The following is a 27,302-nucleotide window of genomic DNA, read 5'->3' as shown; positions in this document are numbered from 1 at the left end:
AATACTCAATTAAAAAACCGATACACTACGGTATGAAATTGTTTACAGGTACAAAAGGGAAGTATGAAGGCATAAAATGGCAATGCGTTGGTAAGAAATCGGGGGGCTGAACTTTGCAAAGGGATAACTGACTTCATCACTTCCAACAAAAGCAAAGATTTTCCTCTAGAAGACCCTGACACAAACAGAGGGGTGTGTATGTTACAAAATTAAATAGCCAGTGACAATCACCATAATCTGACAGCAAGTACAAACATGTCTCCTACCTATGCTTGGAACGCGTCAGTGATAATGTTAGCAGGAGATGCTTTAACTCTACATGTTACCGACAGCGAGAACTCAACAGATAACATGGTTAATGCGCTTGTTTACAAAGCACACAAAAAGGGCACAGCGTCAGCATGTTCTGGATCAAAATCCATCCTACTGTCAACATTTCCAGACAAGATGACCCACGCTGAGCACACACGTCAAAGACAGAGCTACGGACAAGCTCCAAATCAATCAAAGCTGTTCAAATCAAAGTCCAAACTCCAACACAGCCAGCTGAAAATGCCTTCTGTCAAATGTTGAGTCAACCAGCTCTCCAGGCTGCTGTATTCAAGCCACGCTGATTAAATACAGCGTGTTGTTCTTGGTATGCCTGGAACTCTCACCAACTAAAGAAAACACTGGCTGGAAATAAACAGCCCCGCTCTTCCTCCCAGTCCGCCCAGCTCCGGCAACTTCTCCAGTCAACTCTTTCCCTTTGGAGAAAACAGAGGAGGGGATTACGGGGTTTAATCCTGCTGCCGTGCTGTTCAAGCTTCCCTCACCTCAGACCAACACCGTTCTCGCTATTCTTCTGGTTTAACCAGCAGACAGAGCTCAGACCAGGCAGTTTCTCTTCACTGTTCACTAATCAATCCTTTCTCCACAAGAGAAGGAAAAAAAGTCAGCTGCAGCGTTGCTCTGCAGCGCTATTGGACAGCTGCTTCGTCCAATCCGACGAGCTTCTGAGCTGGGTGCTTCCCTTTCCAAATAAGAGTCTAGTTCTTCAGTGGAGGGAGGGGATCTCTCCACAATAACAGTCTGTTCTCTATGCAAACAGCTCAGCTAATGCACATGTCAAACTTAATGCTCTAATTTACTTTCAGTACATACTTTCTCCAAACAGCATCAGTCCAATTCAAGTGTATAAAACAAAACTCTTTATTAGGCTCATATTTGCTTCTTTAGGCATTGCATTTTGTTTTCTACAAAGCTTCAGTTTAATGGATTTGTTTAAATCATTTTATGATCATTTTCAAACATCTGTGTTGTACAGAGTGCATAAAAGCATCTAAAAGGAAAATAAATTGTCTTTTGGTTCAAAACGCAGCAAAACATTTTTCTCTTTATGTATTACCTCCTGGTTAAACTCAAACTATTTGAAAAAAATGTTAAAATATTCTGGACATTTGAGTACAAAGTATAAACTTTGAACCTGCATGAATAAAAATGTAATAAATAAGCTGATGCTGAAATTAGGTACAGATTTTCAGGCTGTGGTGCAGGGCCACTGCTTTTCTTACTTAAATCAGCTCTACGTCAGAATCTATAACCTCTGGACCTGTCAAAGAAGGAATGGAGTTCTAGTGATTTTGTTTGGTTTGATTCTAGACCCAGTTGAACACCAAAAGAGCCCAGTTTAACCTAAATTTAAAGTTGTCAAGGGGCCAAAAGGATTTATACTGAGAACACACATGGGACTCCGTTTACCAATTAGCTTCTGAAAGCAGTTGCTTGTACAGGATGTAAATGTGTGTAACATAAATGCCTGACATCCTTTTCAGATTTTACTGGTAATTAACTTTAAAAATCCCTTATAATTTACAAATAAGTGCTGCTTTGTGTTGGTTTATTAAAAGATCTTTCTGGCACCTGTGGCCTTTCTGGACAGACAGTAGACAGAAAAAAAAAAAAGGGGGAAAGAAATGCAGCAAAGGTCTCAAGGTCAGGAATCGAACCCAGGACGGCTGTAACTACAGCCTGTGTATGGGGAGCTCCCCATACACAGGCTGTAGTTACAGCCGTAACTTACGCAGCGCCCCGAAGTACAGAAAAGTTTAAGATGTAAAAATACTTGTTAATTCTTTTCTCTTTCTGTTAATTGTTGCTTGCTCATTTTGTTTGTTTTTAGACATCTGCCATCAAGCCACTAAAACAAACTTACAGGTTGTTGATCTTTTTATGTCACACTGATCATGTATCAGTTCTTATATGCCCTGCAGACATTTCATTCCCACCTTGACAACAGATTATTTAAAGTAACTTTCGTTGGGGGCGCGTGGCGTAGCGGTACAGCGTGCTGCCCGGCCTTTTAAAAAAAGAAACTATGTCCTGTTTGTTTTGGTGTATAAATGATCCTCTATGAGGCTGCAGAGAAAAAGTCTAGTGTTGACTGCTTTGGAGGACTCCCCTCGTGGCACGAGCACCGACGGGGACGGGGGTCATGTCTCAGTCTCAGAGGCAGCTACGTGGTACAAAGAGAGACTCCGAACAGCTGAGTGATGACCTCATCACCAGGGGACAACTGGAGGCGATCAGGCTGAAGAGACTGAGGAGACCTCTGGACGCTGCTGTAGTTACAAACAGCTGTTCTGTTGTTTGTTTGCCAGTAATGGACCAGAGTGACACAACTTTCTCATCGCCGCTCGTTTCCCACTTAAAGAGCTGCAAAAACTAATGCTACATGCACCAAATAAAAAATGATTCAAGATATTTTCAGTATATCCTGGTTATTTCCTGGTCTCTGCCTTAAACTAGACTGTTTGCTCAAGGCATCAGGCCTCCTGAAACTGCTCCCAATAAACTTTTCTCAAACCGAGCTCCACCAGCATGACTAAACGCTGCAAGTATTTAAGGAACTCAAAAACAACAGCCCCACCAAAGCCTAGCACAATTTCACAGACCTTTACAGCACATAAAAGGTAGAGGAAGGTTTAAAATTTTCTATAGGATTCATTTTTCCTCGGCATGTCTATAAATCTTTATTCTAAACTAAAAATAAAGTCAAAGAAAAGAAAAAGTTCTGCCTGAGACGCCACACCCAAGCTTTCCTCAAAACAAATAAAATAAGTTATTTACCTTTTGGGTTGGCAGGAGCAAAGGAAAATATCCAAGCCTTTTACTTAGTGCTTTAAAAAGGTACACTGGGGGTTGGAGCAGAACCTCCAGCCCTGATCCGCTTCTCTTAGCTGGGACGTTAAAATATCGCAACCAGAACCCATCTCTGCAGTTCAGAATTATTCTCGGTTTGAAGCCGCAGGATTAAAATCCGCCTTTGACAGATGATTGGCAGCCCTGAACCAGACAGAAACCACATCCTAATTGGTCACAGTTGTTGTATTGCACATTTTTTCCCATTGTAGCCAGAGCGGCCCACGCAGTAACAGCTCATACGAATATATTTTGGCCGCTTCTACACTTCCGACATGTGCTGAACATGAAACTCCTGTAAAACAGCCAAGCTTTTCCCTGAATGTGGCCACAAGGAGCATTTTTTAGCAGCAGTTGTTTAAAAAGCTGCGCTAACTCTGATGTTTCTCCTTTCCTCTGTTCAGTTACTTGAAGCTCAAACTCACAAACTTCTGAGCAGGTTGATTTAAAGATAAAGATATACAAGCAGACCTTTGTTTATTTATGCTCCAGCTGTGTTTAATGTTTAAGTTTAGAGCTAGCAAAAGCCTTTCACATCCATGCTGCCCTCACAGACTGAATAAATCAGGCTTCTGGTCCAAATCAGTCTGTCCTTTGTTATCCAACCAGAGCAGACAAGTCCCCTTCTGTACTTGTAAAGAAATCTGCCTGTAGGAGAATCTCACTGTATGATAACATTAAGTAAAATTACCACAGATTTATGGTATTACTGTATTTACACAAAATGTTGAAACTAAAATATTTCAATGTGATGAAATTAAGCAGCACTTTTCCAGTCATACCAACCATTTAAAGTGCATTATCCTAGAGGAGTGCAGCCCAAAGTAGGACCCGGGGCCTATTTGCCACTGCTGGACTAGTTTTATGTAGCACTCCGACTGGAATTCAAGAATGGTACAAATATGGCCCCCTGGCGTAGGCAATTGGATGCAGATGAAGACTTTATTTTATTTTTTAAATTAGAGCTACATTTTTATTGACATGTTAAAAACCTAAAATGAAAAACGTAAGTAAGGTAGTATTCACCTTTCAATAATTAGCTGCGTTGGAGCAGAGACGCATCTAAAACTGGCAGGAGCCCGGCCGGGTTGTAACATAAACACAGCACTAAAGGAGTTCAGACTGCAGATCATTTAGACTCCTGTTTGAACTGAACACACTTGACTGACATCAGTTTGGACGTCAGGACTGTGATGGGTGTTCCAAAAAGCTCTCCTTTGTTGCGCAAACAAGAAAGAAGTTCAGACATTAAGTTTGTGTACTACACACTCTGGTAAAGTAACACAAAATTGCATGAGTAGACGGTCAGATTAGTTATGTTTCTTTACATATAGATAGAGTAATTTCTATAGTTTAGGCAAACATGAGATTTTCACGCAACATTAATATTCTTAGAACCCCACAGCCCTACAGCATAACCCGGCTCTGGTCATCCCTTTAACCCAGTAAAACAACAAATGCTTTCCTTCATTGGGATTTTGATTTTGTCCCCACAGCACGAGTAAGACATATTCAGGCTGGTATTTCCTGCCCCTGCCTGCAAGGTTAATTACAAAAGTCTGCGTTTGATCAACGGCTCTCGCTGCAGAACGTCAAACAGGATGCTTCAGTGCCCGTTTGCAATCAGAAAACAACTGGATGATTTTAAATAAAGCACAGAGAATTACTTTAAAGCTGGAACGGACAGCTGTGATCGTGTAGGAAGTCACTGGTTTGGGCCAAAAGCTGCTGCCAAATTCAACAACTTCATGCTGTACATGTTGAAGGAAATGTTTGGGCTTCCTCTAGAAACCAGCAGCACCAAAAAAAACTGAGCATCTCAGTTTTCTCTCATAGATGGTCAAGAAAAACAGACATTGGGTTCATTTCTGAGCGAACTGTGGCCTAATAAAGAAGTTTTCTTTTATGGTTTGTTGTTGGTGGTTAAAATATCAAAAGAGAAAAGTCTTTAGTTTAACACCCATTTTGACCCTAAACATGCTGCAGTTCTTCAGATAAGGCTGCTGCTGATATCAACACAAATTTGCCATATGCTAAGACAAGCACTTGTTGCCAAAATCCACACGACACAGAAATGGGGAAAGTTAGTACAAGTACTTCACTAGCGATAAGTATTAAGACTCTGAGCCAGTTGAGAAATGTTGAAATTGGGAAATCCGCAACTAAAGTGTAATGTGCTGAATGCTGTAGAAGCTGGGTTTTCTGTTTACGATGTTAATTAAAAGGAAGAAGCAGCAAAATAAAGACTCCACTGGTTGCTGCAACTCCCTCTCTGTCTGCATTACCCCTCTTCCATTAGTGCAGGATCATGAAGACACATTAGATTGGTCCCAACTTTCTGGGACATTAATGTGAAAGTGTATCAGGTAGGAAGTTTTATTTTAATAACTTCAGCGAGTTATTTTACATTCTTTCAACTTTCTTCTGGAGTGGATGTGGTGGTGTTATGTTCTGTACGTTTTCGGTTATAAAGATGCTTTTATTGAAAACATTTTGAGCAAATAAATAAATAATGTTCAAAGTCACGTGCTGCGTTTATGAAAACTGGAAAACTGTTTTTCTGTAGGTTGTCCTTGCATGATTAACGTGGAACTGCAAGAAAACAGGCGACATGCGGGATTACAGACGGAAGCAAGCTAACGTTAGCCTAGCATCGCACCCAACGTCTCCCTGTGCAAAGATCTTCAGAAGAGCACGATGCATGTTTACTGAATAATTTCTAACTGGGTCAGGTGAGGCATTCCTTTCAACATGAATATTAAAGCTACGTCTGTTTCAGGTCAAGTGTTTGAAGACCACAGAAAGCTAAGTTTTTAAAATAGATATGAAGGTTTATTCTTCTGACTTCAAACACTTTCTTACCGTTTTGTTTTTTTTTTATTAATAAGTTTAAAAAGAATTGACAGATTTTTAGGAGCTTTACAATAAACTGTTAATTGCTACATCAATCCCATTTAATGACTTTTTTTTTTTTTGTTAAACCATCAAAATGTAGCCATGTTAGATATTTTCACATCAAAGAACATGTTTACTTTGCAGCAGATGACTTTCAGAAAAATAAAAATGGAAATAGGGGAAACTAGAAACAAAAATAGATTTCATAAATTGCTATATATTAACGTCTTGTAGATTCTCTGTTGCTGTTCTACGTTCTTGTCCAGGCGTAATGCAATTTCAGACTTGGTGTTTAACCAGCCCAGTTGGAGTCTTTAGATTTAATCAATGTGAGGTGGAACAGGGAGCCATCAGGCCACTGCAGCTAACCAATCAGAGGACAGCGTGTCTTTCATAGAGGAGAGCTGCTTCATTAACTTCTGTTTTAACAGGAAACATCCAAGATAAAATGGCACTTCGCGTGACGTCTAATGGGATCTCCAACGTTGGAAGCCGAATCTTAATCTTTCACATTGCAGATTTTTTTGCTCATTGTGAGCTGGTGAAGTTATTCGCTTTATTGCTGAAGTCTGTTTTCAATCCCAACAATGGAGCGATTAATGCGCACAAAGACACAGTCACACTTAAACAACCCCGAGCTTCATCAATTCATCAGCTCTGCTGGATAGAGGGAGCTGTCAGCAGCAGTAAATAAAACAATTATCCTGTTTAGTTGGAGTCCGGCACGCTTTGGCACACAGCATTAGAACCTCACAGCACTAAGACAAACACACAACAGGAAAGTGGCTGAATGGTTCGATGGGGGAGTTTTTAAGTAGCAGCTGGGTCTTTTACAGCCACAGGAACAAAACTGCTTCAGTGAGTTTAAATGAGCTGCAGGACGTCGACTCGCTGGCCCGACATGAACATCACATCTCTGGGTTCTCTGGTACTCCAGCTAGGACAAGGTCTTCAGGGTCTCATTAAGCCACCATGCAGCAGGATTTGTAAAGGAATCATACACAGTGGTCTCCTCAGATCACCCAAAAAGATAAAAAATAAAAATCAGTCTTTCGGAGAAATCTCAAGTAGATTCAGGGTATTTGAATTAAATATTACTTCCCAAATAAAGAACTGTTTTAGTTCTGATCACCTCTTCCCGTAGCAGAGCAAATCTGGGTTAAAAACTGCCCTCTGAGTCCTTTCAGAAATGCTGCACACTATATTGTATGATTTTACATCCATTAAACTCAGTTCTTCAAATCTTTTCATATGTTTCACATCTTTTTATACGTGATTAAATTCCTAATCGTGCATTTCTTTGAAGCAGTTTTTTTTCTACATCACCATGCAAATAAAACAAACATCGGTTATGCCTGTAATCAATATAAGCTGCATATTATCTACTTGTGCTTGCATATATTTTCCAGCAGTGTACTTGCTAGAATTAGGAGCTTAAATGTTGTTCTTCGAGTTGCTCCATCTCTGCTTGGCTTTTCTACTTTAGACTACATGTGCATACAATGAGATTCGAAATGACTTTGAGCCTGAAACAGCTATTTAAATCTGACTGTAAGATAAGTAATCCTTGACTGATTTGTCATGCAATTTAATCTTCCAGGCAGTGGCCTTTTCTGATATGGACCATGTGAGCAGTAGCCCGGGGCAACAATAGAAAGCAGGCTGCACCTTAACCAGATGCAAAACAACATAATTTAACTCTCAGTTGCACTCTTTATGCATGGGCAGTCAGTGGGTAGTTGGGATGCCCCGCTTGGTCCTGAGAACAGAGAGATTGTTAAAAATTGGATCCAAGCGGTCCTCTCCAAATGCAATGTTGCAACAACTGTGAATAAATATATTGTGCAACTCTATTCAAAACCATGGATATTGGCTTAGATAACCTCAACTACTTCCGAAAGGTTATTTGCTCACACTTGGTTGAGGTTCCTGTTAATACGATGTTTTCTGGTGAAAATGGAAACGTTCAGTTCCATTTCTACTGCTTGTTTACATGACGAGGACACATGAAAACGTCACAATTTGAGAACGGCTTCCAGAGTTTAACTGTTTGAAAACATCCCGGTTTTGGAATCTCTGTTACGGGAAGGCACTGGTTCATGCGCAGTATGACTGAAATCGGTAGAAATTAAAGCGCAAGAGCAAAACATAGCCGCTGCCAATCATTTTAAACCCCACTGAAGACAAAGATTTTAGAAGGAACAATAGCGGACTGCAGAGTACTTCCTTGTGCTGCTGACTCTTTTGAATCCAAGGACGGTTCTGCAACAAAGTGCTAATTTTCTCCCGTTTTGTAAGCAGGAAGTGTTTGCACATGTTGAGTTTCAAAACAACATTCTAGTTACTAGTGGCAAGGCTCGGGAATTACACCATTTTACATGTCTTTACTGTTGCCGTGTGAACAGAGAACGTAATTAAAACGTTGTCGTGTAAAAATGTTAACAGAAACGGAACAAAAATCAAAATGTTTTGTGGATTATTGTGGTGTAAACAGAGTCTAAGCTGCTCCAGAGCCAAAACAAAAGCAGTAGAAGTGTTTCTCTGGCTAATCAGAGCTCTAAATTAAACAAAAATAACCACACAGAAAACAGTTTTTAGATAACTGGACTTATTCCGCATTTACTGAAGCATCTTTACAAAGGAGACATTCTTCACCCACAGCAGGTGACCACTCGGGCCTGTGAAACACTTTACCATTTAGAGGTAGAAGATTAGCAGTGTAAAAGCATTCCTTAGCTTACCGCCCTCGTTTTGTAGAAAATCTAATAATAAAACTTTTGTTTTTCTGCCTTTGATGAAATCAGCATGCTCCTCTCTCCTGAAGGTAGAATTTGTGCACATACTGACACTGAGGACAGTGTTAAAGCACCATGAAAGGATCCATCCAGCGCACTGCACATTCCTGCAGGGATTTAGAAGTAAGACTCCTCACTCTCTCCTGTTAGGCTTTGCAGGAATTCGGAGCCATCTGCAGGTGTGTGTTCAGAGCAGAACCTCAGCTGACAGCAGTTATTTCACAGGGAGGCGGAAGAATCTGTTCTCCATCCCATGAACAACCTCGGTTCGAACCAAGAGCTACTTTGGTTAGCTAATATTTAACATTCCTGTGAATATGTGAGACATTCACTAGGATTTTAATAGATTTGATGAATCAATTTGACTCATATTTATATAAGAAAACAGGTGAAATTAGGCTTATTACATGTACTGAATTCATTTGAATAATGGAAACCATTAATCTAAATTATTTGAATGAAAATCTGCAACTTTTCAACTAAAACTAGGGCAGGAAATATATGCGTCGGCCAATCTGAACAGAGTAAGTAGCGACATCAGTAGGTAGAAATATATAAAAAGGAAGAGATGCACCAATTCCACCCGCGGGCCTTCTTGTCACCTCAGCAGTGCCACAGCCTGATCACCTCCATGCCACGCCGCATTGATGCAGTAATTTATGCAAAGGAGCCCAGACCAAGTATGAGTACATATACTATGGACATACTTTTGAGTGTTAAAAATACTATTATTATTAGTTTAATGGAATAATAAAATTTTCTGGAAAACTAAATGTGGGGCTTTAATTAGCGCTCTGCCATAATCAGTATAGTTACCAGAAATCAATAATTAAAAATATCACTCTGTATGCAGTGAATCTATAACAGTTTCACCGTTTAAACTGAACTCTTGAATCAAATTAACTTTAGGATGACTTTCTAATTTAAAGGGATGCACCTGTACAACCACTATGAGGCTGAAACTGGACTCTTAATCAGATATATGTAGTCAGAATGACCACATCTTATACCCACTTTCCCATCACATGGCACAATAGAGCTCAGGTGTTGTTGTGGGTTCATTGTTGGTACTACAACGTTACTAATGCTGATGTATTTTTCGTTTTGCGATTGCTTCAGCCCGGGATTAGGTGGGAAAGCTTGCAGCTGCAGTGATGTGGAAACACAGAAGACTAATTATTAGCTGTGAATAACGGTATGCCTCCTGCCGCTCATAAAAAAATCCGTTTATTCATATCGACGACAAATGTGGCTTTACAGATCTGTCCTATTTTTCCCCCCTTGCAGTTCGGTACGTTTCCATAACATAAACCCTGTCACAAACCTATTTCAGTGTAAGTTAAACATAAAGGCTGGTTTACCTGGACCATTGCCGTTTACGTGTACTGTTTGAGCCATGGCTGCCGCTGTGTGCTCTCAGTCCCACAACAAGACCCTCTGCAGTCATGCAACTGGCATGCATCAAGTCCAGATTACCATGCAACCTGCAAACTGAGACAAAAACAAACATTTAGTCACATATACAGTTAATGAAGAGGAGAGATTGGCAGCAGTTTTATTAGTATTAAAACATTTGTCAGAACACAGAATTGGCTTAATTGTAATCTGCAGTCTGGTTTTTGTGGAGGTAAATTTGATTCTGAACTTGAGTTTAAACTGATAATCTACAGGAGTGGAGTTGAAAAATGTGTCCGTTTCTTTTCAGAGTGTGGCGTTTCTTGATGAAAGCTGGTGACCGCTTCACGTGATCGGAGATCTGTTTGAATCTGACATTTAAGGTTACAGATTCAGTTCTCATCAACAGCAGTGACAACTGTGTCATTCTCCTCCTCCAAAGTGGTGGACTTTTGGCTGGGTTCAACGTCTTAGGAGAAAACACAATAATTCAGAAACTTAATCAACCTATAAATAATTTTCTTCAACATCTGAAGCAATATTCAAAAACATATATTTGCAGCCCAAACACGACTATGCGTCCTGTACAGCAGGTCTGCACCATCCCTAGACAATATATCTAATCCCAGCTGTTGAATTTTGGGTCACACGTTGTTTAATGACCCTGCAACCAGACACAGCCTAGAATGAAAATCTCACATAAATTCAGATTCACACTTTGAGAGCAGTGATTGTGCTCTGAAGGTGTGCTGGGTTATAGTCCAGCTATCAAAGATCCATCATGCAATGTCAAATGTTAGAACAACAAAAAGCTCTAGTAAAAAGGAAAGCGGGGCTATAAAAATATAAAAAGGTAATGGCTGCTTTGAAGCCTTGTTTTGTAACGACCGTCCAGATCGTATCGTCTTCTTCAGTATGAATGCTTAAGCTCATCATGTGAGACAGCATGGAGGACACAAATACAGCTGGACCTTAGAAATCCAACAGCCGTAAGGCATGTTAAATCTGATCAGCTACACCTGATCTGAGCTTAGTGGAGATCACTGGATGTCAATAGATATAACCATCTATCAGATTCAAGCTGTGTGAAAGTGAAGTCGCTCTTTCAGCCACTAGGAAGATAAACTTTCACTTAACTGCAGCTCAGGTTTTCTTGTTTACAGTGGGAACCCAAATAAAGCTGCACAGCTCTGTCACTGGGCCAAGTCTGTAGGTCATTCAATAATAGATCTGATCCAGACATATGAACCAACCATTACAGTGAGCACCAACCAGGTCCAACACCCAAATAGACTCAAGTTATATTTCTAAGCTGCTTGGCCTGCCGTTTAGGTTGCTCACCATTAAAAGAAAAAATCTTAAATATCTAAACTCTAAGAAGAGAAATGAGTTAAAATCCTCTAAACGGTACTTCAGTTTGCAAAAACAGGCAAAGAGCAAAGCATCAAATAAAAATGACATCTTAAGAGATAAGGACACAAAGGATTTTTGCAGCATGTAACTAGTCACAGGTAGTGTTCAAACAAACCATGAGGGCCATCATCCACTGTGCATCTCTGCATTTCATTTAAATCAAAGCAGTCGTGATCAGCAATGAATATTATCAGGTTATTCCTTCATTTCTATGCAATTTTTTCCAAATTTGGCTTCACGGATTCTTCTAAGCAAGCAGAACCATCCATATGATCTACATGGTGAACACAAACAGGATGCTTCATGTTCTGTCTGTGTAGAGCTGAATAGCTTTTTGACTAATAAACTGCTAGCAGCTGGGACACATAACTCAAAGCGAAGCTTCAAGTCAGTCTGATGAGAGCCAATATGGGTAGAAATATCAAGAAAAAAGGGTACCGAGCAGATTCACAGCTCTTCTTAATAAACAAAACCTGTCCATCATTTAGTAAATCAGTTCAGGATAACATAAGACACTATCTTCTTGCCAACTCTATGCTGGTGAACAACACACACAAGCTAAAACTGACCAAACATCTCCCCCGTTTCCTGTTCCATGAGCAGCCAGAATGCAAACCTGAAAGGAGCAGGAACTCCTCAGATCCAGGGTGGATAAAATTCATTTTGGAAATCGATCAGGGTGCAGAGTCATGTTGTTAGAAGTTCGCAGAAAAAAAACTATCTTTAATGTACTCAAATAGAAAATCTGCAAAAACAGACTTTTTTTTTTTTTTTTTACAAATAACTAGGAAAACAACAAGAATAAAAAAATAATTACCACCACAGCCTTAAAAATGAGCCTTTCTGAAGAAATACCGTAGGTTAACTGTCACATATGTTACTGCAGTTTAAAGAGTTTAATGCACAGCAAGCAGAAAAGGTCACAGATACCGTTAGCTTCTACATCAGCTGGCAGTAAACCACCAACACTGAGATCTGAGGTTCTAACAATCAGCAAGAAGCTCTTACCTTTAACTCTCATTCTAAACTCCTGCCAGAGCACGCAGGTAGCAAACACGACTGAGGCTGCAGTCTTCTGCTTGGACCCAGCAGTCCTCTGAGACGGACAGATAGGTTTCACGGCTAAGATTAGAAAACTTCCTCAAATGACAGCCAAACGATCTGCGTCCTATAAGAGGAAGCAGCGCTTTAACGCTGTTTGGGCAGAACCAACTCCTTTCTTTGGGCCTCCAGGTGAATCGCAACGTCAGCTCATGTGGTTAATATGTGACCACTCTCGACTTGTGCTGCCCATCAGCTGATTTACAGCCTAATGAGCAGAAGGTAAAGGAATGTTTTTTTTAAATTAAAATTAAGATACTAACAGAGCAATGAGAGGGCGGAGGTATAAAAACAGTAAAACTCACAAAGCAACATGATAAGCTTTAACCACAGTTAAAAAAACTGAAGAGATCTATCAAAACAACACTCTTAATGATCTTGTATGTATTCAGAGTAAAGTGGCAGAAGCAGTGGAGCTGCAAGGTATTAAGGTGTGTTTTAACACAATGCCAGGATGGAAAGACATCAGCAATTATCTCAAACAAGTAACGCTGCCAATTAACTTAGGATGGGTTATATGACTAATTCCAAAGTATTTAAAGTCCTTAACTCTACAGAAAGAAAGAACAAGAACAGTGGAGCTAAAGTTCTCCACAACCATGCGAGAGACCACTAAAGTCCTGCAGAAGATGATTGCTTGTTCTTGTTCTTCTGGGTTTGTGTTTAGCTTTAAACTTGGTGACAGGAATAATTAATTGGGTCTTACAGGATAAAAGCCTACAATAGAAACTGTTTGCACCTACGTTTAAAAATAAAAGGCAACTTGTTCTGTTTGAAGACATTAAGACTAACCAGTGTAGTGACACCAGCTGAAGGAAACCAGAACAACTTGTTTAGTCGGCCTTCAACACAAAGATGAAATAAGAACGTGGATTTCAGCCGGCACAGATATGTTGTAGAGTGGCTCGGGTTCCTCGTCCCACAGAGGTGTGTCTGGACTTCAAAAACACACCCGACTTGATGATTTAATGAGTTTAATGAAAACAGTTTGGCCTGCACACCTAAAAACATGCATGGAGTACACAATTGAAATATTAGGTGTAGTTCTCTAAACACGTAGTATTTAAAAGTCACAAGCCGAGTTGAACGGATAAGGTTTGCAAACCATTTTAAATTTTCCACTGAGGAAAGACGGAGCTCAGGTTTTGTGGCATGTGCAGTAAAAAGGCAAACGAAGCTACCCAAGGGCTGCAAATGTAGGAAACAGTGCTGAATATTCAGCTGGATTGTTTTTCCACAATAAAGTCTTCAGCTTTAACGAAGGGAAAAAGCCTCCAGATAAAACCGATTCAGTTTAAAGGTCGCATAAAATCAAGAAGGTGGGGGGGGGGGTGGGGCAGCAGGATGTAGAAATCTACTGTATTTAGCAACAGACGACAAGCAAAACACTTTGAATAAAGACATGCTGCATTCATGTGCAGAATCAATGCATTTTTAGTTATTGTAAAACAGCGACGAAATTAACGTCTCAACTTTGCATCTGGACCTGCTTAGAAAAGGCCTTTGAAGCCGGAGAGAAGAAGCTGTTTTATAGAGCGTGGCGAAGATAGAAAACAGGTCAGGAGGTCAGACAGCTCCTTACTGCTGTTTCCACCAACCTACAGCATTGGTCCCAGCTTTTGTTGTGATTCACCTAAATTCATCGGAGAAAGGAACGGCTTCTCTAATGTCCAAGTCAACCGTCAGGAAGGTTTGATCTTCCAAAGGAAAGAAAGGTCGAAGGCAATAACTGACACGTTTACTGTGTCAAGAGAAGGCATTGAATGAAATATTGAAATACTATCAGAGAATGTTTTAAAACAAGAATGATACGACCAAAATGAAAACAGGAAACCTTCAGGTTCACACTAACAAGAAGCAGAGTATAATAGTTAAGTGGGTGGAAAGAAATGTCTGGTTTTCCTTTACTTGTTTTATGCATATCTCAACCAGCTCACATTTTCAGCAGATACTTCCTTACAGAAAAGCTCCAGATCAGTCAGACTGAACAGCATCTAGTAAAAATTAATCCTCCAATCTGGCCACACAATTTCAGTTAGGTTTAGGTCTGAACTCTGATTGGTCCATCTAACATGCATATGCTTTGATCTAAGCCCCAACATATTTTGCAGCCTCAACAGGACTACCCTGCATTTAGCTCTGGCCCTGTTAAAGAAGAGCACCCCCACAGCATTATGCTGCCACCACCATGTTTAACCAGCAGGAACTCTGTGTGCAGTGATAGTTTTTCACCACAATTAGCATTTTGCATGCAGGTTCAAAAAGTTAATTTAGCAAAAACTTTGACTTTCAACTTGCCAGTTTGAACTGGAGGTGTTCAGGTTTATGTTTAAACATAAAGGAGACTAGTTTTTGCTGCGGCCAAATCTGTGGAACACATGCAGCTAAAGGCTCATCCACAGTTCTTCACCATAGACCTAATTACAGTAAAGTCTGGTTCTTTTATTTCATATTCACCTTCAATCGCTTTTAAATCTGCTTCATAAATAAATTAGACATTGAAACTATGACTTAGCTGTTTTCCACATTTGCCCACTCAGCACTGTCCACAGTAGGTTAAAACCAGAGTAACTTCCCTGCTTTGACTTGACTCGTACGGCACCAAACAGGTATGACACACTGAACTGCAGCAATTTGTGAAAAAATGCCAACGTCAGAAAATGTTGCTGAAACAACTTCACCTTTCAAAGCTAACGGAGGACATATTCGAATCACAGCTGCACTGCTTCAAACCTCAAATGAAAACACAGAAAAGTCAGATGAGTCAATCTTCAGTCGAGCTTCAGCTTTGTAATCACAGGTCGAGTTATTTCATTTTGAGCTTCCTGCTATTCTTTCTCTGCTGCAGCCACAAGACTCGTGCAACAGACTTAACATCATATTAAAGTGCAAAAAAACAGAAAGACTTTTATCTCAGACCGCTTCATCTCTTTAATTATGTTTTTTCAGCTCATATTTTTTATCCTTGCTTATTTTCAAAATCATTTCATGTCTTTCAGAAAACATTTGGACACATTTAATTTGTTTGACCTCCCTTTGAGGGAACAGATGAAAAGACAAACACTTTAGCAAGAGTCCTTTCGATTTTGGACCATTGCTGCACTCCGAACCATCTGTGAGACACATGCAGACAGACACAAATTCAGCTGAATCCACACAATAATGTCTCCTTAAATGAAACAGAATTCAACAGCTTTGAAAATATGTGAGCGATCAAAGCAAGCTTAAAATGTAGTCTGAAAGGCGGAAAAGCAGCTTTGTCTTTCCATGTTTCTGAATTTTTATGAGGACTTTGTTGTTTTACCGACACGTTTGTTTAAAACAAGTAGTCAAATGGTCTGCAAATAATCCTGTAGATGGAACCCAGATGGTTCTATCTCAGGCCAATTACATGTTTAAAATGGGGTTCCACAAGGTCCAGTTCTTAACCCAATGTTTTCTTAACATACAAATGAGAAAACATTGGACAGAGCATTCTGAATTCAGCTTACACTAATATTTAAAACCTACATTTGCCAAGACTTCGAGCAACTCCAGTACGGCTTTGACGGAGAACAAAAACATCTCTGTTGCCTACAGCTTGTTTTAAATGCAGTGAAGGCGAGTTTTTTATGACTTCAACAAAGAGCAAGGATGTACTGCAAGAACATTTTGGCATCAATTTTTAAATATTTAGCATTTTATTAAAGACAACTTGTCTTTTAAAGGAGCAAGGTCATTATCACATAAAAGTTGGAAGATCTTATTCCAATTAATTAAAGAAAAAAAGTATTTTCTTTCCATATCAATTTAAAACTGGCAGAATTATTTAAAAGTGTTTCTAAATATGTTTTATGCATTTTACTGCTGTGCTGTGTGAGTTTTGGTTTTGCTCTTTGCTGTTGCTTACATTTTTACAGATATGTCTTTTATGAAAAATAAATCTGAAATTCAGTGGGAAAAACCTTGTTTGAAAAAATACATTTTTGGATTTGTTGGATATTAGGTCGCAGTACTCCTCTGATTCCAGACGTGAAAATACTTAATGCCACTATGGAGGTAGTAAACCATATCCACAATGCCTGTTAAAACCTTCAACACTTTTTCATTGTATGCATGATGCTCTCTTCTAATGTACTTGATCTGGTCGTCTATAACCTACCCTTCCTACCAGCAGTAGCATGTTGCTGTGGGTCCGAATAAAGCCCTTTACAAAGTCTACAGGTTTGTTTGTTGCTTCTTTATTTTTTTTTACTGCAGTTGAAATCAACTCAATAGTTCTGAATTGCAAACTTCTTGATAACATGAAAGCAGTTGATCCAGGGGTTTGAAAAACTTTGGCAATCCTCTCTAGCACAAATAATGTCGAAATGTAAAACATAATCGGATGTCATCTTTAGTATTTTTTCTAAATAAAAGCCTTCAGCTGTGGCTCTGTCTACACATAAAGGTTCTGACTTCTCTGATGAGTAGCACCAGCTAAAAGCTGAACAGATTGCAACAGTAATTCTGTTTACCAATATGTTAAACTGAGCTGCTGCTAAAGTTAGAGCTTTAGAAGTAACAGTGAAAACGACAATCAGGAGTTACAACCAGCTGGCATTTACAATCATTTTCCATACACTCTTAGTGTGCCCAGGGTAGGAGACTAGATTTCTGAAAGGTGTCTTTGATTCGGGTCCAACTATTTAAAGAATGTTCTTTAGCTGGTTCCGTTTTATCCTGACAGCTGCTCCCCAGAGGCTTGCCACTGAAAATAATTTTGTGCAAGATTTATGAACAGGAACAAAACAACAGCAACAATTAGCTCTCTGCACTCAGAAAATACCTATAAATCAGTTCCTGCGACATAAGCACAAAAAACAGGTCTTTATTAGTTTGCTTCAATTTTTAAAATCGTTTAAATCAAATTTTACCTTTAGCATTATTCCTTCTACAGCTTGTAAAACATGTAAATAACTGAAAGTTTTGAAGGAATCTAATAATTACAGAAAACCTAAATTCCCAGTTGTTCCTTCTTGAGGTGAGCTCCTTGGAATGTTTTCAGGCATCTAATTTAATATGACTTAAATCCCCGACATAAAACAACTGACGGATAACTTTAACCGTCGCTATAAAGTGCAAAACTACTGAATAAAACTGTCCTGAACTGAGATTTAAGATGTTTTTCTCTCATAAGAAGGCATAACTCTTTCCCTCCCCCAACCTTTCCTCTCTGATAGGTTCCTTTATTGAAGAATGCTGCCCCCTAGAGGAGACAGAAGGTTTGGTTCAAGGGAACTGCTCCACATTGTGAAGAGCGTGTGTTTTGGACCTCTAAAGCACAGCTTGGTTCTGATCATGCGGGTAAACCAATCAAAAAAAACATTTTATTGAATCACTTTGAAGTGAGTTGATATTAAGCTACCTTCCTCTTTCTTCTCTTTCCCAGAGAGGGACCCTTCTCCCTGTCTGGGCCCCCAACCTCTTCTACGAGTCCCCATCTGTACGGCCCCGCACTTGACGGAGGACAGGCTGGAGCCACTTATTTGTTTAGCTCTCGAGTGGAGTCAGTAAGGCGTACAGGAGCTATGGGTTGGTGAACACCACCTCGTGGGGGGTGTCTCTCAGTGGGAAACAATACAAACTGAACTCAAAGCGTCTCAGCAGTTTATTATATTGAAAAGACAGAAGTCTGCAGCCAAAATATGGTTCTGCTGGGTCTTTTAAGATCACATTTCCAGCAGATTCATGGATTCAGCGGAATCTCTTACAAAACGGGAAGTAAGTATAAAGAACGAACTAAAATGTTCTCTTAGTACCCAGAGTAAAAACAGGACATTATGTTTATTAGTAGTCCTGCTCAGTTTACAGTTGCAGTGCAGAAAAACAGGTTTTAAATTAACCATGACAACAGATTGTCAAATGTACATTATTGCTGCACAGGTTATCGAAACTATATCGCTGTCAAAATATCAATATGGACAAAATAAAAGATGTGAAGAACTTGGATGGAAAACACTCACCAGCCACTTTATGAAAAGGTACACTTTGCTAGTATTGAGTTGGACCTCCTTTTGAGTTCAGAATTTCAGTTCATTTTCAGGAACACAAATGTTGCTCGCTGAATATTTCTTCTTTTTTGGACCATTCTCTGTACACCCAGAAGATTGTTGTGTGAAAATCTCAGCGGATCAGTACTTTCTGGAATACTCAGACCAGCCCATATTGCACCAACAACCAAGCCATCTTTAAAGGAACTTAAGCCTCCTTTTTTGTTGCTTCCAAGGTACTAAAACTATTTACAATGCAGTTTATAACAAATTATCAGCCCACTTGCTTCTAATTTGTTTATATAATGTATAAATTGTGTTTATTTTTTCTTTCGTGTGTTTAGTGTGTGTTTCTGGAGGCAGAGGGGAGGGGGGGTGGCTATTTGACATTTGTGTGGTCATGTGATGGACAGTGATGCATTGTGGGTTGTTTAACTGAAGCAGAGAAGGGTTGTGTCAGATGGACAGGAAATGCTGTTTTGGGCTAACACAACAGTGCTTCATTGATCGCTCTGTATCTCCAGTCTGATGCCTTCTCTCCTGGAGTTTCCTGCTGTCTTGTCAGCTCATTAAAAGAATTATTGTGGGAGAAATTACCCCCCATCTCAAGTGCTTCCATGTTAGCTTTTGTACCAAGTGAGCCCACTCTGCTGACCTTTAAGAGAAGAGCCAATGAGATCCACCACTCAATGTTCCCCTACCCTTCCTCCTGTGACAGCAGCAGGACAAGAAAGGATAAGTTAATTAAACCAACGGCTGCATGAAGGGCTGCAGAAAACGAAAACACCTAAATAAACAAAACTCTTGTCCCGTTAAAACCTCATCTGTAAAATACTTTTTGTACATGTTATCTGTGGCCTACACAGACATCCTGCTGGCTGAGGAGAGGAGTATGTCAGGAATGTTTTGGGAACCACCAAACCTTGTCTGAATAGATTAGACTTTTGTTGTTGTTGCTGTTCAGTCCACCCCCAAACAGTCGCACTGCTGGTTCATTCATGCTGGTAATGGGTCACAGCATGTTGGATTAATGCCAGGGAGAGGCGGACAAGCGGTGGGAAAGGTAGTGAGGTTTCATGAATGCGTATAGACTCAGCTCCCAGTTCCCTCTGGGAACCATAATGACCAAAACACACGGAAGACATCGTTTTGTAGCACGTCGTCACACAAGATTGTAACCTAATAGTACATGATCTGTATACCTGTAGGTACACAGAAAACTAAGAAACAAAAGGTCTCCTTGAACTCCAACACCTCAGCAAACCTTATTTCCCTTCAAATCTTTATATTAATACACACACAAAGAACTGCATTATACCAAATGTTCATCAGAGAAACCTACCACCGTTTCCCCTACCATTATCCAATGAGGGGATCCCACTCCGCAGTTATTTCACTGTTCACTGTTTCACTGTTATACATTTTATTAGATCATGTCATAAGCAATTTCTGTCCCTGCGCAGCATCGCTAATCTACTTTCTATGGCCAAACTTGGCAAAAGCTGGACGAAAACACACTCCTGATACTCTGTGTCACTGATGATCAGAAAGATGGAGACAGTTAAAAAAAAAAAAAAGAAAAAAAAAGGATAGAAATGATATAAATACAGAAGGTAGAAGATAAATAAAGTTTTCCTAAGGAAAAGAAGTTTATAATATGTAAACACCTTAAACAGGCTGCAATCAGTGGAAACTATGGGCCCAGCCAAGCCGTTACATAGTAAGCGTAATGTTCAAGGTGAACCAAGAACTGTTATGAAGCGCTGTATGGGAACAAAAACCTAAATGAATAAAAATCAATCAGGACTCTCTGGCATTTTCACCCCAGGCGGGGGGCAGCGGGGTTGGGGTCACAGCTGTGTCATGGTCCATGTCCAGGAAACAAAAAGACACCTGGAGACTCAGAGGCTCTCAACCACAAGATGACCATGAAACAGCCTTTTAACGATGCTTTCTGAATCATTACACCAGTTGGCTTCAGAGTGCTGCTGGCTGGGGGGGTGTTGGCACTAAATAGTATAGTTAAGTAGAGACCAGCCTCATTAATCTTTACATTATCATTTCACTCAGGCTGCATGTTTTCTTCATCTTCTTTCCAGTTAATCTACATGGGAATAAACACAACCAGCCACTGCAGACAGCAAGCAGTGTGGAAATTAACCAGTAACGAGAAATCATGTTTTTTTCTGCCCCTACATAAAATAAATTATTTTACATACTCGCAGTTTTAGGATTCCCATAAAATAAGTATAAATATAGGCAAGCAGGTAGGTTAGGAAGAAAGGAAAGAAAGTCTGAAAAGAAATATTTTTCCACATTTCATTTGTTCCCATACTTAAAATAAACGGAGCCGTTTTATAAAGCCGACTGTGGAAAAAAAGAAAAAAGGTATTGGAAAATAAAAATGAAATTAAAAACCTTTCTGACCTTGTTACCAACTGAAAAATCAATGTTATTAACAAACAGGAACCAGTCATAATAAACATAATCTAAATCAGTTTAAGAATACCTATAATTTACAAACATTTACATTTTTTTAAATAGAATTGAATAAAAAAAATTCAACTTCATCCATATGCAGTGTTTATTTTTCCATAATTATCCAGTCTTGGAAAATTTTAAAAACATCCAATTCCATACTTTTCCCCCAGAAGTTGAAATACTGCGTAGAAACCCAGAATTGTACCACTGAACTGAAGGTTTTAAACCAAGTTTGAGATTTATGAAACCTTCATCCTGTGTGTGAAAACACACTGATTTTATTAGCATTAGGATCAACTTAGAATAAGTCAAGCATAAAAACTTTGGCATATGTACAGTTTGTGATCAATAAAACCTTTATTTGAAAACCCCAAAAATGCGATTTTTTAGTTTTGTTTAAAATGTTCTAAAATCTCTTCTCATTCATGTGATCCAAACAGAGTATAATCTTGTTCTGTGAGCTGGTGGTTGCACTCCTTTACTTAACTGATCTTCCAGGAAATCCTCAGTTTTGAGGATCAAAATATAGGAAACCTCTCCGGATCAGAACTTCAGACCTACCACAGACAGGGGAAATGTGATGTTGCTCTTTCTTCAGGAACCTTTCTACCACTAAGGTCACCATTTTCCATCAAGAAACACAATCAACTCCTCTTCATTGCTGCTCTATCTGCTCTGTATTAAAAGGAGGATTTGAATGCAATTTAAAATATATTCATGTCCATCTGCTGAGCACCTCACCCCCAGCCGGCCCGGACGCTGGCTCTCTTTTGTGACGCCCTCAGCTGGCCTCATTGTTTATCAAGCAGAGGTCAGGACCGCCCCGCCTATAAGTGGTGACATCATTGATTCAGTCTGATTAACAGGCTTCGGCGTCACTCATCATCAAGGGTATCAAGCCCGGTAATCTGGGAGAACTGTGTCATCTCCTCAGTTTCTGGTTTCTTAGTGATAACAATGTAACCCAATTACAGAGATTAAGAGTTTGTTTAGCTTTCAGGGAAAACTGATTTTAAAAAGAACTCACAGGAAAGGCTAGGAGAGGTGAATGAAGCGCTCAAATCCTCAATTTAGTCCTCATTAATTCAATGTTTTCCCTCTCCAACTATTCTCATGAATTGAACCACTTGGTTTTTATCTAGGAGAAAAAAAAAGAGGAACTCGAGACTGATCTGCAGAAAAGAAAGACGACAAGCGAGAAAGGAAGGAAGGGAGGGAGGGAGGCAGAGTGAGGACAAATCCCATTACCTAAATGATTTGTTCCACTCAGTGAGGGGGAGATAAAAAGTGACCAGGGGGAGGAAGGAGAGGTATCATTGACAGTATGGGGCACAAACCTCCTTAAAAATAACCCTTTCCTTCCCCCTTTGTCCCCCTGTTTGCTCCGACGACTCTTCAAGCTTTCCACGGGACAGCAGTTCTCAATCAGGAAGCCAAATTTGTTTTAACAAGAATAATAAAATGAAACATTTACTGGATTCAAGCACAAAAGTCACTAAAAAACTATTTAAACAAGCCAAAGGGGAGTGGTTTTCTTTTGTGTCACAGCCAATCACACAACCTCATTTATTAGCTGTAAGATGTTGACAAAAACAAGTCTAATGCAGATTCTATTAATCCAGAAATTTAAAAAATGCATTTTTGGTTCTGTGTTTGAGGAAAAAGTCAACACTGGACTCCCAGCCCGAACTGAGCAGAGGAAGCTGTAATAACTGTGGGACTAACTAACGACTTCCGTGCCATCCTTTTCATTATCTTGGCCTCGGCTCTCAGCCGCAGGGTCATAGGCTATGGAAACAGTAGCATGCCTTCAAAAGGTATAACACAACACATTACACTGTGCTGTCAGCGAGGGGGAGAAGGGAGGGCCCGTTTTGCTGGTGGGAGTCATCCCGCTCTACAATAGCCAGAGCATTCCAGTGGAAACACTGTGGCATTATGGCTGTCCTCTGTTTGCCGGAGGATCTCCACTTCCACCAAAACAAGGGATTAGCTCCCACGGTATTCTGGGAATCTTTTTTGCATCATCTTTTGAAAACGACTGGGAGCAGGGAAGAAAAGAAAAAGTATTTTCACAGTCTTGTCAGAATGAGTCATCATAGTTGTTTTTGCATATGGAAAGTCACGTTTAGCCAGATAAAAAAGGCCTAATGGGAGCAGTGAGCCAGGTTCTCAATCCCATGTTTTGCTCCATTGCTTTGGAAGATGTAAACTTGTAAAAGAAATGCGAGCATTGATAAATAAGTCGAGGATTAGCTTAAGCAGTTAATGCACAGTTTACTTATTTCACTTGTGTCAGAAATGAATGCAGTAATTATTTCACTTTATGGATATAATGAAAAATGTGCGGCATAATGAAGCCAATAACTACATTACAATTTCTCGACTCCAATATCAGTATCTTCACATAGTTGCTGTGTTGTGATAAAGTATTTGCCCCCTTACAGATTTCTATGGTATTTGCTTTTTCTCACACTAAAATGTTTCACAATTTTGTACATCAGACAAAACACAGTTAATATAAATACTGATTCTATTTGTTAAGGGAAAAAAGCTATCCAGACAGACTTGGACCTATGCAGAAAAGGGATTGCTCCTTAGATCTAATACCTGGTTGTGCCACCCTAAGCAGCCACAACTAAAGCGTAATTGTGGTAACTAGCAATGAGTCTTTTGGATTTTGGCCCGCTCTTTTTTTGCAGAGTTGTTGTAATCGAGCCACATTCGACAACTTTTGAGAACAAACTCTTTTTTCAAGGAGATGGCATAGTATCTTAATCTTATTTAAAGCTGAACTTTGACTAAGCCACTCTAAAACCATGTTTTTAAGCCATTCTGAGGTGGCTTTGCTGGTGTCCTTTGGATCATCCTGATGCATAACCCAAATGTGCTTGAGCTTTAGGTCACAAATTGAAGGCTGAATGTTCTCTTTCTCGATTTTCTCTTACAGGGCAAAATTCACAGTTCCATCATTTATGGTCTGTCATCCAGACTCTGAATCACATTAGCAGAACCACTGTGTTTGACTGCTGGTATAAGGTTTTTTTTTTTCTAAAAAGCTGTGCTAGTTTTACACCAGATGTAATATGACGCTCACCTTTCAAATAGTTACACTTTAGCCTCATCAGTCCGCAGAATATTTTCCCAGACGTTTTGGGGATAATTAAGATGTTTTTCAGAAAATGTGAAATGAGCCTTTTCTTTTTGGTCATCAGTGGTTCCCGCCTTGGATCTTTCCCATGGATGCCTTGTTCGCCCAGCCTGTTAAATCATGAGCACTGACCATAACTGAGGCAAGTAAGGGCTACAGTGATTTAAATGTCTGGGTTCTTCTCTGACCTCCTGGATGGGTTGTTGACGCACTCTTGGACTAATTTTAGTAGGCCGACCACTTCTGGTTAGGTTCACCAATGTTCCATGATTTCAGTCATTTTCAGATTGGTGCATGATGATTGCTTTGGGGGGATCTTTTAGCCTACTTCATATTGGCAGACTGGTTCTAATAAACAGATTTCCTGATTCTACGGGTCTGTCAGTAATTAAGACTTGGTGTAGATAGTGGACTTTAACCAACCACCATCACATACAAAACAAAAATTTTTATTATGCAACCAAAAACTGGGAATAAAATGTATTTATTAAACTATGAAATCCCCTTTTACACATAGTTTAAAGGATTCACAAACCATGTTTAAATCAATCTAATAACTGCAGTATAATTAAATACAGATTTGACGCTTCTATATATTGTGCTCTTAATCTGGAGCGGTCTTAATACCAAGAAAGCACTTGAAAAGCTTCATCTTATTACAAACAAATGTTTCATCTAGTTCTATCAAGCTGTGGTTTGACCAGTCTAAGACTTTTAAAAGCAGTCCAGACTCATAAAAAAGAAAGACAATGACCCTTTAATTTATCTATCATCAGTCACATATAATTAGTTTTCTTACAGTACACCACATGAGGGCGGTGACCACCCCCTATTGACTGGATTATGTACATAACTAATAGAAATTTGCCAACTGAAGGCCAACTTTTGTTTTGGCGTCATGGCGCCCCCCTGGCCATACCACCCTGGGCAGAAAACCAAATCAAAATATTGTCCAGGACGGTATTGCTGAATACAATGGGGGTATTGGTCAGGTACATATCCATTTTCTTTTCAAAAACATTCAAAAATGTCAGTCAGTCAGTCAGTCATTTTCTACCACTTATTCCATAGTGGGTCGCGGGGAAGCCGGTGCCTATTTCCAGCAGTCTATGGGCGAGAGGCGGGGTAAACCCAGGACAGGTCGCCAGTCCATCACAGGGCAACACACAAACAACCATGCACACACTCATTCATACACCTAAGGGCAATTTAGAGTGACCAATGGACCTAACAGGCATGTCTTTGGACTGTGGGAGGAAGCCGGAGTCAAAAATGTATCTTTTTCTATTTTTTTGTTTTGTTTCCATTAATCCAACTGTACCAAAAACAATGTAGTGTGACTTGAAAACCAGAGTATAATCACCGAACCGTAACTTTGTACACAATCACACTGCTAGAAAAAGTGTATATAATCTAAAATAAACTGGGCCCCTGAAGGTAAAAGAAGCCTTTACCATTCATGAGTCATGTCTAAAATTAGTTTGACCTTGTGAAGTGTTTTCAGTGTAAATAAATTCTACCATCACTAACCTTCACTAAAACAGAGTCGGCTCCTGCACAGCAGGCGCTGTCCGTGAACAAATATTGACTTGAGTGGTGGCCTGTGCTCTGCTATTATTTCAGCCTCACTAGATAGATGGGAACAATCAGTGTCTGCCAGCAGAAAGCTTTGGTGGCAGATGTCACTGAATATGCAAAATGTCTAAAGAGGACAGGAGGGGATGAAGGCTGTAGCAACAAAGAGGCAGAAGAAAAACTGCTACCGTCAAATATCATGTACCAGAGATGCTGAGAAATAAGCTGGTGACCAGATTCGGACAATTTGACACTGCCGGCCGTGATTTGTAGTTGGTTAGTTGGAAAACGAAGAATTCAAAACTATTCTCCAACAGTGAATTTAGACAAAAGGTTGGTTCATTACTGCATCGTACCCAGCTCTACCAACAACACTCCTCAGTTTGGAGGCTGTTAGCAACAGAAAGACTCAGAAGTTAAAAGGTCACAGAGGGAAGACTGGAGGAGAATGGAAGGAAAAAGAGAAATTCGGCATATTTATCGCACCTGATTTTGCCATTGTAAGATTTTCTAATGCCACGCAGCCCTTAACTATATGCAGTAATAGGATAATGTCACAAGCTTTTTAATGTACATGGAGGTCCTGAATACTGGGGTGTGTTTTGCAAAAGCTTTAACAGTTAAAAAAAAAAAAAAAAAAACAGGAAAATCTGATAATTATCAATAAAAATAAAAACCCAACTCTGGCCACCTCCTGGATCAGTCCTTCAAAGCTGAACGTGGGCTGGTACAGCGAACCTGTGGACAGTGTTACCATGGCGACCCGTCTTTCACTTTGTGGAAACTGAAACCGGAGAGGATGTCGGGCCATTACCAGTCCACAACAGCTCAGGGATGAGGGCTAAAGTCATAGAACGCTAAACACCGAACTAAAAAGGTCTTCACACTTCACAAGCAAAACCAGCAAAAAGCTCCAACCCAATAAGACTTTGATCACTCTGTGGGCTCATGATGTTTCCAAGAGAATTTTTTAGAACCAAAATTAGTCTGTGATGTTGAATTGCAGCCTCCCATGTGTTGAGCAGACAGCAGGACTTTATGTGCACAGAAGCTTTTACCAGAGCAGACAAGACCGATGGTGTCACCAGGGAGTCAATCTCTGTGGTAAACAAATCTGCCCCAACCACAGGAGGAAATAATTTACTGCAGCAGTTCACTGAGAAACAGCCAGACCTCTCTGGGACAATGCTTGCACGGAGAATCAAACGCATGTGGCCAAAGGCATGAGTTATGAAACACCTTAGGGCTGAAACCATGCATTCCCTTTGCTTTCGGAGTTCACTGTAGTAACTCCGTATGATTGAA

General features: G+C 39.9%; 1 protein-coding gene and 1 long non-coding RNA gene across 4 annotated transcripts in view; one reads left to right on the top strand and one right to left on the bottom strand.

The window, feature by feature from the left end:
• The window catches only part of kank1a (KN motif and ankyrin repeat domains 1a), a 52,320-nt gene that overhangs the window by 14,700 nt on the left and 10,318 nt on the right, over positions 1–27,302 (bottom strand). For all 3 annotated transcript variants that reach the window (XM_047381743.1, XM_047381746.1, XM_047381744.1), the window contains one exon: positions 10,232–10,361. In XM_047381743.1, the coding sequence (XP_047237699.1) occupies positions 10,232–10,268 (37 nt within the window). In that variant the 5' untranslated portion in view covers positions 10,269–10,361. The remainder of the gene's footprint in view (positions 1–10,231; positions 10,362–27,302) is intronic.
• LOC124878023 lies at positions 8,615–18,039 on the top strand. The gene is made up of 3 exons (XR_007040650.1): positions 8,615–8,778; positions 8,880–8,993; positions 17,981–18,039. It is a non-coding gene; the product is annotated as an uncharacterized LOC124878023 (long non-coding RNA).

The sequence above is a fragment of the Girardinichthys multiradiatus genome, chromosome 12, assembly GCF_021462225.1.
Source record: "Girardinichthys multiradiatus isolate DD_20200921_A chromosome 12, DD_fGirMul_XY1, whole genome shotgun sequence".
In the NCBI taxonomy this organism is placed as follows: Eukaryota; Metazoa; Chordata; class Actinopteri; order Cyprinodontiformes; family Goodeidae; genus Girardinichthys; species Girardinichthys multiradiatus.
Note: the sequence above shows the minus strand (reverse complement) of the source record. Positions and strands in the feature narration are given on the sequence as shown.